This window comes from Ornithorhynchus anatinus, chromosome 4 (genome assembly GCF_004115215.2).
Source record: "Ornithorhynchus anatinus isolate Pmale09 chromosome 4, mOrnAna1.pri.v4, whole genome shotgun sequence".
Lineage (NCBI taxonomy): Eukaryota > Metazoa > Chordata > Mammalia > Monotremata > Ornithorhynchidae > Ornithorhynchus > Ornithorhynchus anatinus.
Window position 1 is genome coordinate 42,787,086 of NC_041731.1, and position 18,067 is coordinate 42,805,152.

Below are 18,067 nucleotides of genomic sequence, written 5' to 3' on the forward strand. Positions count from 1 at the left end.
TGACAAAAACAGTGTTTTGGGCCTTTTCAGTGCTCAGCCCTGGGTCTGTGCCCTCTGACTGCTGCTGCCCTGAAGTAGGGGGCTAGGGAGGAGAGTGGAACAGGACACTCCCCAGAATCCAGAAATAGTTGTTAAGCACTTACTAGAGGACAAACACTGTTCTAAATGCTGGGGTAGATACAGGATAATCAGGTCTGACACAGTCCTTGTCCCACATAGGGTTCACAGTCTTAATCCCTATTTTACAGATGAGGGAACTGAGATACAGAGAAGTTAAGTGACTTGACCCAGGGCACACAGCGGACATGTGGCAGAGCCAGGATTAGAACCCTCATCCTTTGACTTCCAGGCCCGTGCTCTTTCCACTAGTCAATGCATCTTCTACTGGGGGTGGGATAAAGGGAGCAGTGCCAAGCCCCCAGCACTCCCAGGCGGCAGCTGTCAATCAGTCTGACTCTTGGGGCAAACAGGAGATCCACATGAGGTCACACTCCTTGAACAAAAGCACTCTGCCGAACAACTACAAGGTAGATGACTGCTGATCGAGTGGCAACCGAAACTGCTGTCATCATAAATACTCTACTTCTGCTTTGAAAATCTGGCTGGAAATGCTACTGTTATAAAAAATCTGTGGCCCCAAGATTTGGGGGGCAATTTGACGCTTGCTTTGCCCTACCCAGACAAGACGAGTAGGTAAGTGCCCAGTATATCAGTGACAATCTATCCACTCTCCTCCCAGGGGAAAGTACAAACCTTTGTAGTTATATTATACCTAAGAGTTTAATCTACAGTCATATGCATCATCATATACTGGAGATAGAGCAGACTAATCAAGGAAATGTTTTCCCCCTAACCTACTCTGGCCTGGGACTCTGATGTTAGTATTGATCCCATAATTCGTAATAAACAGCAGTTCTTTGGGGTGAATGGTTTGGGGAGAGTTTGACTTTGAGACATAAACCAACTGATCACATGAGGAACCTTAACTGAGTGAGGAACTTTGTGGGCCTAGTGGATAGAGCACAGGGCAGTGAGTCATGAGTCCTGTGTTCTAATGAGTTCAGGTCTGCCATTTCCCTACTGAATGACCTTGGGCCAGTTACTTAACTTTTCTATGCCACACTTTCCTCATCTGCAAAATAGGGATTAAATGCCTGTTTTCTCTCCCCAGTAGCTTGTGAGCACCCATGTTGGCCAGGGACTGTGCCTTATTAGATTGTTTTGTATCTTTCCTAGTACATAATACAGTACTTGGCACATAGTGCACCCTTAACTAATGTTATTATTTGATGTTTTGGACATCAAAATATCAAACTGTCAAACTGAAGGTCTGGTTCCTGAGTCCTCGCCATACATATATATGAATGTATATATGATACATATATCTGTGTGTGTATAAAATAAAAAATCATTTAAAAATACAGATTCTTTCTTTGTTCTTTCCAGATTCTTAGCCCTGGCAAATAGGTATCTTCTGAATGAAGAAAACTTTAAACATGAAAATAATAAAAAATGATATTCTTTGTCTCTATCACCAAATTCCCCAGGCTTCCCTTCACTTCTTCCTTCACCTATTCAAAGCAAGATATTAATATTAGATCTTGTGAGAACTTGCTTAAATGAAAGCCTGCTGAAAGGTGAGGACAAACTGAAGGGACAGATGTAAGTCTATGAAATAAATAGATTATGCTTTCCAATCCAAATATCCCCAGATAGACAAAAATGGTAAAATCCAAATTCTGGAAAATACAGATGAGTTTTAGTACGATACCGATAATAAAAGTGATACTTATTCTGCATTTACTACGTGTGAAGCACTGTGCTAAGCCCTGGGATAGATATAAGATAATAAGATCAGAAGCAGTCCCCGTCCCTGATGAGACTCACCATCTAAGAGCAAGAGAGGACAAGTATTTCATCCATACAGATAAGGAAACTGAGGCAGAGAGCCATTAAATGACTTGCCTAAGGTCGTTCAGCCAGTCATTGGAAGAGCTGGGATGAGAATTCTTGTCTTCTGGCTCCTAACCTAACGGTCTTTTCGATAGACCACACTCCCTCAAATATTCATTGACTTGCCATTTTATTTTTATGAATGAAATGAGGCGCCAAGATTTAGAAAAAAGAGTTTTACCTTCATTGTAGCAGTCTGAAATTTGGCCTATTGAGTACCATTCGACAAGTACTGTGCTCATATGACAACTTGTTTCACCTACCAAGAACAGCTAAATTTCCATAAATTGAACAATATTGGTCTCACTATAAATCTAGGAAGACCCTTAAAAATCATCCTAAACTTTATTTTTTTCATTAGTGTTTACCCCTTAGAGTAATTTTATCCAGGTGATTAGAGAGTTCAAGAATGCTACAGCTTGAGCTGACCATATTATATTCTCAGGGTCGGGGCAGATTAAAAGATGCTTGAAAACACTCACAAGGGCAAATGTGCAAATTAAGAGCAAATGGACCATCTCCAATCATGCAGAGCAGCTAAAAGTTCCTTCTTTAGGCTAATTTGGAGCATTTTGTCTGGAAGTCTTCATAAAGGTTGATGAAACTTCACTAAGCCTTATTCACAGTAGTTTTGAGGAAGCATTGTTCCTACCTATCCTACTCAGGGGAAACTTTGGTATGGGCAGGGTAACTTCTCTAAGGTTACCCTGAACTGGGAAAGGAATCCAGGGGTCCTATTTCCAAAAACATTTGTTAAGATTCTTCAGCAACTAGATAGGTAGGACCTAGTTCACAGCCAAGAGGGTCTCAAGGTCTCTTGAACAGCTCACCTTGGGATAGGCGAAGCAACATGGCATAGTGGATAGAGAACAGGCCTGGGAGAAACAAGGTGATAGGTTCTATCTGATCCCGGCTCCTCCACAAGTCTAGTGTGTGACTTTAGGCATGTCACTTTACTTCTCTGTGCCTGTTACCTCATCTGTAAAATGTGAATTGAGACTGTGAGTCGTATGAGAGACAGGGACTGTGTCCAACCCGATTTGCTTGAATCCACCCCAGAGTTTAGTACAGTGTTTGGCATATAGTAAGCGCTTAACAAATAGAATTATTATAATAATTATTATTATTATTCCATCTGGACCAACTCACTACAGAGAAAAAAATGAAAAGTAACAAATCTTTGTGGGTATTTACTCTGCCCTCCTGGGGCTGAGCAAAAACAGTGCCAGGCACATAGTAAGCGCCTAACAAATACTATAATTATTATTATTACTTCTGGATATATTCTGTGACCCTTTGGATTCTCTAGCTTCCCTACTCAGCCCTTCAGACTAACTCATGTTCCTCAGCTCTGGGAATCCAGGATGGAATTCCAATAATGATGTGAGTTTCCCAAATGTTTCCTTAAATGAGGGGAAAAGACTGAATTCTTACCTTTAAATCTGCTGGACCAGATGATTTCTCTGACAAGTGGTCCAACATGACATATTTATCAATCATATTTATTGAGCATGTACTGTGTGCAGAGCACTGTTCTAAGCCTTTGGGAGCGTGCAGTATTACAGAGTTGGAAGATATGTTCCCTGCCCACAACTGTGCATAAACAAAATTGAGAGTCTCGATGATGAAATCAGTGAGGCTTTAAGGAATCCAACAATCCTGCTTTTAAATGGAAAAGAGCTTTTTTGGTGTTTCTTAATTTGTTTTGCTTTTATTCAAAATCAGTGAATATGGGATACAATTTGGGTGCGTATTAAGTCAAGACCTAAGAAGGATCTGAAATGTCTACTCTCTAAAGGCTCTTAAAGAAAGTCAGTGGAGCACAGTTGTTTAAAAGGTGCTGAGAAACAATAAGTAGTGGATAGAGCATGAGGTCTGGTAGTTAGAAAGGCCTGGGTTCTAATCCCGGTCTGCCACTTGTCTTCCGTGCAACCTTCGGCAAGTCACCTAACTTCTCTGTGCCTCAGTCACCACAACTGTAAAATGAGGTTTAAGACTGTGAGCTCCATGTCATATGGGTCAGGGACTGTGTCCAACCTGGTTAGCATATATCTACCCCAGTGCTTAGTACAGCGCCTGGCACAAAATAAGTGCTTAACAAATACCATTAAAAAAAGAAGTTAATTGAAAATACAGCTTTTAAAGTCATTGTTTAGAGAAGCTTCTAGAGGTAGAATGGAAATGTAAACATTCCTTTGTCATACAGAAACACGAATCATACAATAGTTTAATTTGGGGTGGTGCAATATCCAACATCTCTTTGAGGCAAAACCATCTACGCATGGAATTATGTGCCCGAAAATTGATGTATTATTCTCAGTTCTGCCACTGGCCTGATTTACAAGCTGGGGCAAGTTACATAGTCTCTCTGTACAATAACTTTTCCACTTGTAAAACGGGTATAATAATACCTGCCTTTCCCTTCCACACAAGGATGCACAGGTGAAATGAGAATCTGAAAGTGAATTGAGGTGATCAATCTCTCAACCTCCTTAGTTAAGCCTTCTTCTCAGTCACCTCAGCACTCTTATTATCTTATCTTTAAATTAATTCGCTAGTGAGTTATTTAACCAGTTTTATTATTCATTCATTTTCACCAATTTGCTCCCACTATTTCTTACTTTAAATGCAAATTCCTCAAGGGTGAAGATTGGGTCTTTGCCTTTCTCTATACTTCCCCCAAATCCCAGGACTATGTTGGGCAGACAGTCAATACTGTTGATGACAATAAATGTGCCCTAGAAAAATAAACATGCCTTTCAAATTCAAGATAGGTACAATTTCCTAGCAGGAGATTCTCAGGGAAACTGTTGTTGGTCACTGCCAGATTACAAATTGGGTTGTGAGGAAGAATCCAACTGAATGGGTCACAGTCAGGATTTTTCAGTCCAACCTGCAGCCTCTGGCTTCAGGGACAACTCTGAAATTTTGTCCCCCCAAACGAGGACACAACTCAACAGGTCAAAATGCCTCAAAAATCCCCATGGTTCACCTCAGGCTCAAATTTTATTCCAATTTCTTTTTCCTTTTCAGACTTGCCTTCCTATATTTCTCAAGCCCTCTGAAATCAATAGGAACATTTTCTTAATTATTTAAAAATTAATTAGTAATATTATCCCTAATCATTGAAAAATCAGCTAGTAAATACCTTATCGTCAAAGGAAAAAAACATTTTTAACTGTAATTTAATTTCTCTGAAACTCAACAGCTTGAGAGGTTTGAAAGTCATAAATAATTACAGAAAGAACATAATGTAACAAATGTTGCCTTAAACATAAACCAAACATTAAGCAATACTAAGAGCGTCTACAGGGATTTTTTGTGTATGATATAGTTATCAAGAAAATATGCTTTATTTTCCTTCATAACACTTTATGAAAAGAATCCTTTTTTTAATCTTACCCACTTGATTTTGAGGCTTCAAATAGAATTGTAACGTTTTACCAGTTTTGAGAACTTTTTCTACCATCTAAAATGAAGAACAGTCAGTAATCGGTTTTCTGGAACATGCAGGTGGATCAACCCTCTTAACCAGCGTGGATTCAAGGCGATAGACTTCTAGTAAGTATTATGTGATTCTCTTCACCCGCCCTCTCTGAATCTCCTGCTTTAGTCTGTGACTAAGCAGGTCAATATGGCTAGCGTACCAAGTCCTAAAACCCTGGAAACAGAAGTTCGGGTCCTTCAATCCTTATCGTTTGCCCCAACTCTCTTTTGTGATCAATTATTTCTAACAAATAAAAAAGACCAAAGAGGGGGCAGGCTGAACTGCTTCAGATGGTGCCCTATAACAACATCATTTAAATTTCTTTTTCTAGCTGGTTAATAAACTGTGCATTTCCATATCTTATCAAATTTTCAAGTAACCCCAGGAGCATATGTAGTCTCTGACATGATACTGTTAAAGGAGGTCTAGATGCTAACAGCCAGGCATGTTTACTAAGATTAATTATTGAAGAAGTTATGAGGTCTCCAACAATATGATCAGCTAGGAACAACCCTGAGTTAGTGCAATAAACAAATCAGTCCCATGTTTCTCCTTATTCTCAGTTCCACATATCTCCTTAGGGATTCATTTTGTTGACATGGTTTTAAATTATAATTACGCTCATCGCTAAATGGTATTTCTTTGCAAGCCACTATATTATTTCATTACAAAGATGATGCCAGGGTGGACAGAATGAGTGGACTGTCAGCAGGTAACTCTGTAGGTGGAACTTGGCCTCACCATAGTTACAGGTGCATGACTAAGTGTGACCCAACTGGGACAGTGCAGTCTGGGGCAGATCACACACTTAACCAGGGCACAAGTATTATTTTCCTCCTCCTTCCCACAAAAGCAGCTTTCTAACATTTCCTGACCTCACGATCCTGATGAAAACCAGACTCCTCTCTGACTTAAATTTTGTTAGGTTGAAAATGTTGACCTTAGGCTGGCTGTGAAACAAAAGTCTCGACAACTCGGTTCTTGCCAGTTGCTTTTAGGTTGCAAAGAGTTGTAATCTTAGAGTGGGTATGCAAAAGGCACAGGATTATAGATCAAATTTCCTGCTTCAACCTCTGCTGTGCGGGATCATTAACAAGAACCAAACCAGCAACGGTCACTGTCATTGCTCACTGTCGATGATTTGTTAAATTCTACATGGCTAGTTCCAGGACAAATATGATAGTAATAGACTGGAGAAATGGAAATTTGAAGATGGGTGAATGAGAAAGTGGTAAAACCTCACACTGGCCTGGACAGTTTGGGACTATGTACAAACCTCTAATAGCTGCCGGTTCCTCTCCACCTCAAACAGAAAACTCTGACCACTGGCATTAAGGCATTCAAACCAGCTCTCTCCCTCTTAGTGATCCACTCTTTTTTTCCCATTACACCCCAATTTGCACTCTTCATTCCCCTGAAGCTAACCTACTCACTATGCCTCATTCTCTTCTATCCCACTACCAAACTCTTGCTCGAGCCCTCCTTTCCTTCCTGAATCTCCCTCCCCCTTCACATCTGATAGATCACTGATATCTTCAAATCCCTTCTTAATTCATATAACCAGGGGACCTTGCACAGTTGATTTCTGATCTTCCACCTCGTATACCCAAACTGCTATTGCAGCACTTCTGTACCACCTAAGCATTTGGGTGCTTACTTTCCTCCCGCACCTTACCACTTACATACATATCTTTAGCTATTACTTCCGCTTATCTGGAATTTATTTCAGTGCCTCTCTCACAGTTAGATTGAAAACTCTTTAAGGGTAGAATCATGTCTACTAATTCTATTATACTCTATCTAGTGCTCTGTACAAAGTAGGTGTACAATAAATTCAATTGACAGATGTAATGAAAAAGAGTTGAGAAGTGGTGGAACTGGTTCCTTGCCAATTACTCCTTCTGACGAGACCTTGGACCAAAGAAAATATCTACTTTTCATAAACTCTCCAAAATCAAAACCCAAAACAATCAACTTCATCATCATCATAATAATGGTATTTGTTACACGATTACTATGTGCCAGGCACTGTAATAACTGCCGGGACAGATAGAAGCAAATTAGGTTGGACATGGTCTCTTGTCCAACATGGGGTTCACAGTATCAATCCCATTTTACAGATGAGGTAACAGGCATAGAGAAGTGAAGTGACTTGCCCAAGGTCACACAGCAGACAAGTGGTGGAACCAGGATTAGAACCCATGACCTTCTGACTTCCAGGCCCATCCTCTATCCCCTACACCATACTGCTTCCTAAGACTTTAAATACCCCAAAGCTCTGAGGTGTCCACGGGGAAGCAGTGTGGCTCAGTGGAAAGAGCCCGGGCTTGGGAGTCAGAGGTCATGGGTTCGACTTCTGGCTCTGCCACTTGTCAGCCATGTGACTGTGGGCAAGTCACAACTTCTCTGTGCCTCAGCTACCTCATCTGTGAAATGGGGATTAACTGTGGGACAACCCGATTACCCTGTATCTACCCCAGCGCTGAGAACAGTGCTCTGCACATAGTAAGCGCTTAACAAATAACAACATTATTATTATTAGCTATTTCTGACCACGGAGTATCTAGGGGGGCCTCCTCATCACCTGCCAAAGTAACCTCTTCCAAATACCCCTTTCCATCATCTATCTCCATCTGAAACAGAACCAACAGCTACCTTGGAAGACTCCCCAGTTTGGGGGATTCCACAGGGCAGGCAAATCATACGGGGCCAGAGATGTGGGTGTGGGCCAGAGAATGAGGAAGTGTGGCTTCTGTGGAGGAGAATGAAAGGAAATGTATCTTATGGTGAACCCACTGCTAGATGGGGTAGGAAGGTCTCTAGAAAGTTCAGGGAAAGGAAATGAAGCCAAATGACTCATTAGAGGGCAGAGGACGCCTTCACAGGGACCATAGACCCGGAAGTTTTTTTCTTGAGGGCACTGGTACTTGTATTTTCTGATTACCAAGGGAGAAGGGTACCTCAAGGAATCAAGCAATAGAGAGAAGCAGTGTGGGTTAGTGGAAGGAACCCGGGATCTGGGTTCTAATTCTGCCTCTGCAAGTCACAACTTCGTGCCTCGGTTTCTTCATCTGTAAGTGGGGGATTCAATACCTGTTCTCCCTTTTTGCGAGTTCCATGTGGGACAGGGACTGTGTCCAACTAGATAAGCTTCCATCTACTCCAACACAGAACAGTAGGGGTAGATAACTTAAGAGAAATCATTACCACTACACTAAGTACTTGAAAGTCTCCTCTCAGGGTCGCATCTGGAGAGTTTCCAGTACTCTACCAGTTTTGGCTACGGGAGGGAGAGTCAAGCAGAGGCATATCCATTCCATTCTTAGCCGGGGCAGTGGCTAACAAATGAAGGCAATCTGCTACAAGTCAAAACTCACCTGTGCTGGGCAGCAGCGTTATGAGAGCGAGTCGAGGGCAGAGACTCAAGTTTATTGCGTGGAAGGAGGCAACGGTAAATCACTTCCATATTTTTACCAAAAATATGTGTATGAATACACTCCCAGAACGATTGCAAATGGAGAGCAGGGATTTCTGGGAGAGACGTGTCTGTGGTGTCGCTACGGGTCGGAAACGACTCAACGGCATAAGACAAGACAAACCACTTGAAAGACTAAAATAGAGGAAACAGCCTAAAACCCTCCTCTCAAGAAACTTACAGTCTAACTGGGGAGACAAAGAAAAAATAATTTGTTCAAAGAAATACCCTGCTTCCCAAGGAATTTGCAGGGATGATCGAGTCTAACCATTAGCACATTACAGTAAGAACATGTTTTAATAGTAGAATTCATTAAATGTTACATAAAATACATAAAATATACAAAAGTGCTATGGCGGCTGTAGGTACATAAGTGCTGAAATAATACTCGGGAGGCTATGACCTGGGGAGAAGAAAAAATAATCAGAGAGAAAGCTTCCTGGATTTCAGGAGTGCTTTGAAGACAGAGAGAGCAGTAGTCTGTCAGTTTTTCAATCATTCATTCATTCATTCAATCATATTTATTGAGCGCTTACTACGTGCAGAGCATTGTACTAAGCGCTTGGGAAGTACAATACAGCAATAAAGAGAGACAATCCCTGCTCCAAACGGGCTTAGAGTCTAGAGGACAGAGGACAGTTTTGTCAGGAAAGGGAGTTCCAGACAAGAGGAAAGGCATGAGCAAGGGGTCAGGGTTGGAAGAACGAAGGAAGAGGCACAGAGAAATCATTTGGAGAGGAATAAAAACGGCAAGCCAGGGTGTGGTGGGAAAAGAGAGTGGATAAGGAGAGAGCTGAAGGGGTGCCTTAAAGCCAGGTGCAGCAGCATGGTGTAGGGGATAGAGCAGGAGCCTGGGAGTCAGAGAAGGTCATGGGTTCTAATCGCGACTCTGCCACTTGTCTGCTGTGTGATTTTGGGCAAGTCACTTTGCTTCTCTGTGCCTCAGCTACCTCACCTGTAAGATGGGCACTGGGGCTGTAAAACCCATGTGGGACAGAGACCGTGTCCAACCCGATTTGCTTGTACCGACCCCCGCGCTTAGTACAGTGCCTGGCACAGAGTAAGCACTTAACAAATACCATAATAATTAATAATAATAATTCAGGGGGTATCAGAGCCTGGAGCAGGGTGGAGGCTATTGGAAAGGAGAACTGGTGGATTGGGAAAATGAGGAGGAGGAACCAACATATTTACTATTCTATTTATTTTATTAATGATGTGTAGAGATCTATAATTCTATTTATCCATTTTGACGCTATTGATGCTGGTCTACTTGTTTTGTTGTCTGTCTCCCCCTTCTAGACTGTGAGCCCGTTGTTGGGTAGGGATTGTCTCTATCTGTTGCCGAACTGTACTTTCCAAACGCTTAGTACAGTGCTCTGCCCACAGTAAGCGCTCAATAAATACAATTGAGTAAATGAATGAGTGAATTGAATGTTGAAGCTGAATGACGGTGAGGGCTCGAAAGCTATAGGCGACACCACAGGCCTCGGCGTTGACGATGGTAATGGGAACCTGTTGCCTTTTTAATAATAATAATAATAATAATAATAATAATAATGGCATTTGTTAAGTGCTTACTATGTGCCAAGCACTGTTCTAAGCAGTGGGGTAGATACAAGATAATCAGGTTGTCCCCCATGGGGCTCCCAGTCTTCATCCCCATTTTCCAGATGAGGTCACTGAGGCCCAGAGAAGGGCAGCCCGCTGGGGAAAATAATAATAATACTAATAATAATATTTGTTAAGCGCTTCCTATGTGCCAAGCACTGTTCTAAGCGCTGGGGAGATCCAAGATCATCAGGTGGTCCCCCGTGGGGGTCCCAGTCTTCACCCCCATTTTCCAGATGAGGTCACCGAGGCCCAGAGAAGGGGAGCCCGCTGGGGGAAATAATAATAATAATGATAATGGTATCTGTTAAGCGCTTCCTATGTGCCGAGCACTGTTCTAAGCGCTGGGGCAGATCCGAGATCATCAGGTTGTCCCCCGTGGGGCTCCCAGTTTTCATCCCCATTTTCCAGATGAGGTCGTTGAGGGACAGAGAAGAGCAGCCCGCTGGGGAAAATAATAATAATACTAATAATAATATTTGTTAAGCGCTTCCTATGTGCCAAGCGCTGTTCTAAGCGCTGGGGAGATCCAAGATCATCAGGTGGTCCTCCGTGGAGCTCCCAGTCTTCACCCCCCTTTTCCAGATGAGGTCACCGAGGCCCAGAGAAGGGGAGCCCGCTGGGGGAAATAAAAATAATAATAATAATGGTATCTGTTAAGCGCTTATTATGGGCAGAGCACTGTTCTAAGCGCTGGGGGAGATACAGGGGAACGAGGTGGTCCCCCGTGGGGCTCCCGGTCTTCACCCCCATTTTCCAGATGAAGTCACCGAGGCCCAGAGAAGGGACCGGCCCAAAGTCCCACGGCTGAGCAGCGCTGGGGGCAGGATTAGAACCCACGCCCTCCGACTCCCAAACCCGGGCTGTGGTCCCTGAGCGGGCGGGCGGGCGGGCTCCGGGACTTACCGCTGAAGGTGTCCGGGACCCGGCGGGTCTTGGATTCGGCCATGGCGAAGGATCGCGGCTCCGGCCCCGCTCCGCTGTTGGGCCCCGCCGCCCGGACCCGCCACCGCTCCCCAATCGCCCCGCCCTGGACACGCCCCCTGCCCCGACAGCCAATGGGCGTCCGGTCCCGCCGCGTAGCCACGCCCCTCCACTCCCCGGCCCCGCCCACCCCCGCTCCAGCCAATGGGCGCCCGGTCCCGCCGCGTAGCCACGCCCCTCCACTCCCCGGCCCCGCCCACCCCCGCTCCAGCCCATGGGCGTCCGGTCCCGTCGCGTAGCCACGCCCCTCCGCCCCGCCCACCCCCGCTCCAGCCAATGGGCGCCCGTCCCCGCCGAGTAGCCACGCCCCTTCCCTGCCCCGTCCCCGCCCACCGCCGCGCCAGCCCATGGGCGCCCGGTCCCGCCGCGGAGCCACGCCCCCTTCCCCGCCTCGGCCCCGCCCACCCCCGCGCCAGCCAATGGGCGCCCGGCACGGCCGCGGGGCCCGCGCTCTCTCTCTCCCCTTAAGAATAATGTTGGTATTTGTTACCAATAACAAATGGCGAAGACGAGATTAGGTTATGGGCAGAGCACTGTTCTAAGCGCTGGGGGAGATACAGGGTGATCAGGTTGTCCCCACGTGAGGCTCACAATCGAGGGAACTGAGGCTCAGAGAAGTGAAGTGACTTGCCCAAAGTCACACAGAGCGGCATTAGAACCCATGACCTCTGACTCCTAAGCCCGGGCTCTTTCCACTGAGCCACGCTGCTTCTCTAAATGACTCGCCCACAGTCACACAGCTGACAAGTGGCAGAGCCGGGATTCGAACCCATGACCTCGGACTCCCAAGACCGGGCTCTTTCCCCTGAGCCACTAAGCGCTGGGGGAGATACAGGGTGGGACAACCTGATTACCCTGTATCTACTATGTACATACGGTGCTCTGTACATACTAAGCGCTTAACAAACACCAACATTATTATTATCAGGTCGTCCCACGTGAGGCTCACAGTTAATCCCCATTTTCCAGATGAGGTAACTGAGGCGCAGAGAAGTAAAGTGACTTGCCCACAGTCACACAGCTGACAAGTGGCAGAGCCGGGAGTCGAACCCATGACCTCTGACTCCCAAGCCCGGGCTCTTTCCACTGAGCCATGCTGCTTCCCTAAGAATAATAATGATAGTATTTGTTAAGCGCTTACTAGGTGCCGAGCACTGTTCTAAACGCTGAGGGAGATACGCCCTGATGAACTTGTATCTCCCTCAGCGTTTGGAACAGTGGTCGGCATCTAGTAAGCGCTCACGTGTGCCATCAGGCTCACAGTTTCATCCCCTGCTTCTCAGGAGACCGGCGGGGGGAGGAAGGGCCGAGAAATAATAATAATAATAACGGCATTTGTTAAGCGCTTACTAGGCGCCAAGCACTGTTCTAAGCGCTGGGGGAGGGGGGTGATACAAGGTGATCAGGTTGTCCCACCTGGGGTTCACAGTCTCCATTGCCATTTGTCAGAGACCGTGAGCCCGTCATTGGACAGGGATCGTCTCTATCTGTTGCCGAATTGTATATTCCAAGCACTTAGTACAGAGCTCTGCACATAGTAAGCACTCGATAAATACTATTGAATGAATGAATGAATAATAATAATGATGGTATTTGTTAAGCGTTTACTATGTGCCAAGCACTGCTCTGAGCGCTGGGGGAGATACAAGGTAAGCAGGCTGTCCCACGTGGGGCTCACAGTCTTAATCCCTCTTTTACAGATGAGGGAACTGAGGCACAGAGAGGTTAAGTGACTTGCCCTAAGCCACACAGCAGACAAGTGGCGAAGACGAGATTAGAACTCACGACCTCTGATTCCCAAGCCCGGGCTCTTTCCACCAAGCTACATTGCTTATGTAATGAGGGAACTGAGGCTCAGCGAAGTGAAGTGACTTGCCCAAAACCACACAGCAGACAAGTGACAGAGTCGACATTAGAACCCACAATCTCTGACTCCCAAGCCCGGGCTCTTGCCACTGAGCCAGTCTGAGGAAGCCCAGGACATGTCCGGATGGGCGGCTTCAACCGGTCACCCGTGGGGGAGAACTTTTCATTCCCTCTCTGCTTCCTGGGAAATTTACTGGCGTGGTGGAAAAATCTCACCTCGTGCATTTGCATCCCCACCATTTCCAAAAATTTCGAGGGTCCCTAACCCGGGACGGGGATGGAGGGTGGAGGAAAGGGATGGGGAGTGCTTCACGGCCCCTGTCACAACTGAGGAAACAGAGTCACTGAGAGGTGAGAGGAAATCCCCCAAGCACCCGAAAGGCAAAACCTTAGAGAAGCAGCACAGCATAGTACATAGAACATGGGCCTGAGAGTCAGAAGGTCTTGGGTTCTAATCCCGACTCTGCCACTTGTCTGTGTGACCTTGGGCAAGTCACTTAACTTCTCTGTGCCTCAGTTACCTTATCTGTAAACTGGGAAAAGAGACTGTAAGCCCCACATCGGACAGGCGCTGTGTCCAACCTAATTTGCCTGTATCCACTCCAGCTCTTGGTACAGTGCCTGGCACATAGTAAGCGCTTAAATACCATAATAATTATTGCCATTATTATTATTAAAACCTCTAGTTTCCTGACTCACATTCCAAGAATACACTGCCCTGAGGTCTCTTTTTACAGCCCCTAAGGGACTGGAGAGCCCCATATACCCATCTTGGGGAAGAAGTCTCAGGGACATTTTGACTCCTCTTGAAGTAAGTCCACTTCCACTCCCTTCTGCATCACACTTATCAACTCCCTTTATTCATCCCCCCTCCAAGCCCCACAGCACTTATGTACATTCTATAATTTATTTATTTATATTTAATGTCTGTCTCCCCTCTAGACTGTAAGGCCATTATTGTAAGCAGGGAATATGTCTGTTAACTGTACTATAGTTCTCTCCCAAGTTTTTAGTAGCATGCTCTGCCCACAGAAAGCGCTCAATAAATACAACTGAATGACTGATGGACTGAACCCTCTTTCCACCCCCCACCAATTCACTTCATGGAAGTCCACTGGGGATGGGAGACCAATAAGGAGAATAAACTCCTAGGGTAGCAACCTTCCTCTCTCTCCAGCACCCTCATCCCCAGCAGAACAGGGTAGCAAACAAGACCTTTTATAGCCTTCTCCTGACAAGTGTGGTTTGGAGAAATTGTTCAAGTGGCTTCCATTCAGCTGCTGAAGGTCTCTGTCTCACAGACGATGTGTTGCAGATTATTTTACAAGACCTGGGTCTTTAGGTAATCTAGGGCCTAAAAATGCATGAAATAGATGCCCCATGAAATAGAAATGATCATGTTTGCTAATGTATCAGGCTCAAATCACTAGATTTATTCACTCTGCATACTGTGTTCCAAAATACTTCACTGAATTTCAATCCGTATGTAGGTGTGGTTCAATATACCAATAATCCCCAGTTTACACTATATGAGTAAAGTATGTCTTTTGCAGCATCACAGGTCATAGCCAATTTAAGCAACCATTTCTGGGATAATTCCTTTTGGATAACTACTCCAAATCCTATGAAGGATCTGAAAGGATCCTCTATAAACATCAAGACTTGTGGCTTCTTCACCTTATTAGGGTGTAAAAGCCCTTGAGTCTTAAATAAATTGGGCTCCCTACTGTTTTCTTGGGTTCTTCTGGCTCTTCTGCAACTGTGCCTTCCTTTTTTAGGAAGGAAGTGAGGATCATGTCCACAATACTTGTTAAGAGACAATTTAACCTTTGAGGAAACAGGAGGGCCACGGAAATCCACCAAACGCCACCCACTTCTTACATGAAACCTCACTAAAGTGGTCTGAGAGATGAAATGTGTAAAGAGGGAGAGGAGGCCCAGGCTACTTCACCACTTCCTAGTTCTGCTTTCTCTTCAAGTCACCTCAGCATTCATGCATTTATGTTAACTTACTAGTGGTATTTGAGCACTTGTGAGTAGTATACAACAGAGTCGGTAGATTTAGTCCCTGCCCACAGGAGACCCTGAGCACTTGAGAAAGAACCCATTAACATAAGACACATTTCTTGCCCTAAAGGAGCTTGCACTCTAATGAGATAGACATAAAAATAATTTACAAATAGCATAATAATAATGATTAAATGCACAATTAAATATCTTCATACACTTGTACCAAGTAGTTGAGATTGAGCTGTATCTATTTACCCAACTGTGCATAGCCATCTCCTATTTTTTAAATTTGTATCTTAGTCAGTTTATGCCTCCTTGCTTTTAGGCATGTTTTTAAGGACAGCATCATGTTTTCTGTTTCTTTGGGAGGAACCCACAAACACTCAGTCCAGGGATCTGCACAAAGTAAAAGTTTAAAAAAATTTACAGGCTGGCGATGTAACTAAGCATAAAGCTAATATGCCATTATTATTATTATTATTATTATTACTATAGTGTATTCTACCTAGTCTTTTGTCGAGTGCCAGAACAATCTCAATATGATTGTTTTTAATAGAAACAAATACCATATACTATTTAAGTTTACATAATTCAACAAAACAAAAATGTCATACAGTGGAAGCCTTTCAATCATCATCTTCATTTCAAGAAAACAGGAATTGTGTTTTCAATATTTTCTACACAGCCTTGTGTGCCTTCAATATCTTTGCGGGGAGTGGTCTCCAGTTTTGAACTACCTTGGGTTTGGATGGCAAGATTTCATCAACATCGGGAACAGAAATAGGTGACTAAAAAAAAAAAAGGATCTCCTAATAGAGATTGATAACGAACACTTTTGTTAGCAAGGTTCAACCGTTCCCCAGGGACCCTTCTCCAGAGGCAGGTGGAGGGTAACCCAGAGGTTTCTAGCCAAACTCCGGTCACAGGTGGATTTCCCAAGTTTCTACCCCATAAGGGCTCCTCCTCCAGTTTAAGGTGTCATCCCAGCTTCTCCCCCAGAGAGGCCCAGAGTTATAATCTAATGATCCCTCCTCCTCTGAGTCATCTTCTCAGAAAGTCTGCCACTTCGTTTTCCATTCCAAGATGAAGAAACCCATAGGGAAATGAATTTCCTGTTTATTACCACAGTTCCAGTAAAACTAGAGAAATACTGCAGCCGGTCTCCCCACCCCCTTCAGTCTTGCAGGGGTTTGATTCTGAGCTGCAGGCTGGGAGAAATAATTCCAATTTAATATACAAGCTGATACAAGCTGATGTCTCTAGCCTCCAGGCCTCAAGACATTTTAAGCAGCATTACTGTAGGAGAATTGGAAGGAAAAAAAATGCTTTTTTCCCTTGGGGACAAAGACTTTGGTAAACAGTTGGCCTCTGGTTTCTGATTGCATCAGGTTGGGTTCTACAGCAAAAATCCCCAGGATTAATCAAAACCTAGATTAATTCCAACTTTAATTTGTGATTTTCAAATCATCAAATTCTAGATGACTCGTCTGCTCAACTGTATATATTTTCTTTACCCTATTTATTTTAATGAATTGTACATCGCCTTGATTCTATTTAGTTGCCATTGTTTTTACCAGATGTTCTTCCCCTTGACTCTATTTATTGCCATTGTTCTTGTCTGTCCGTCTCCCCCGATTAGACTGTAAGCCCGTCAAATGGTAGGGACTGTCTCTATCTGTTGCCGACTTGTTCATTCCAAGCGCTAATACAGTGCTCTGCACATAGTAAGCGCTCAATAAATACTATTGAATGAAAGATGACTGGCTAGAATTTCCTGCTGGGTCCAGGCATGCATGTCACATATTCTGGATGGGCTAGGATGATTTTAATTTCAACCTAAAAAACACATTCCCAGTTTAACTATAGGACTCTTGGATACACACACTTGAAGAAACAGCCACACTGAAATTCCTTTCTCCACAGATTTGTGTCCCTCCCTCTCTCTTAAATTACACTGCTTGCTACATTCTTAATCTTCTTTATCTTTATCTTAATCTTCTTTATCTTTTCCTCTTCTGCCTTTTCTTCCTTTCTTCCCCATCCAGCTCTTTGGCCTCTTCCCTCACCTAAGATCTAGTGGAGTCTTGTTACTTGTATGCTGTTTTCTGCCTAGCATATTAAGGTCACAATGCAAGATTGGATTGAGGAGAAGGAGCATGTTAATGAAATTTGAAGTCCAATTTGGAAGCTGGTGTGCTGGAGGATGCATGCTTTATGATTTTTCCCTTTAATTCAATTTGATTAAAATGTAGTTTTCCTCCATAATGAATGGTACAGAAATGTCTGGTGATTCTTCTTTGCATAAACTGACAATTCTGATTCCCTACTCTACCACAAACAAAAGCAAGAAAAGGTAAAGCTATCCTATTGTTTTAAGAGAGCCATTCATTCCTTCATTCAATCTTATTTATTGAGCACTTACTGTGTCCAGAGCACTGTACTGAGCACTTGGGAGAGTATAATACAACAATAAAGAGACACATTCACATTCCCTGCCAGCAATGAGCTTACAGTCTAAAGTCATGCAGGGAAACCTGCAACTCATTTTAGCTGCAAGCCTACCAGTTGACATTAATTCATTCATTCAATCATATTTATTAAGTGCTTACTGTGTGTAGAGCACTATACTAACTGCTTGGAAAGTACAATTAGACAACAGATAGAGACAATCCCTACCCAAC

General features: G+C 44.0%; 1 protein-coding gene and 1 non-coding gene across 2 annotated transcripts in view; one reads left to right on the forward strand and one right to left on the reverse strand.

Annotated features, from left to right (window-relative positions):
• Positions 1 to 11,537, reverse strand: part of STOM (stomatin) — a 37,152-nt gene extending 25,615 nt beyond the window's left edge. Inside the window, exon 1 of the mRNA XM_029063446.2 lies at positions 11,433 to 11,537. Coding sequence (XP_028919279.1) covers positions 11,433 to 11,475 — 43 coding nt within the window. The 5' untranslated portion in view covers positions 11,476 to 11,537. The remainder of the gene's footprint in view (positions 1 to 11,432) is intronic.
• Positions 8,671 to 8,807, forward strand: LOC114811619. The gene has a single exon (XR_003759315.1). It is a non-coding gene; the product is annotated as a small nucleolar RNA SNORA7 (small nucleolar RNA).
• Positions 11,538 to 18,067: the final 6,530 nt, after the last annotated feature.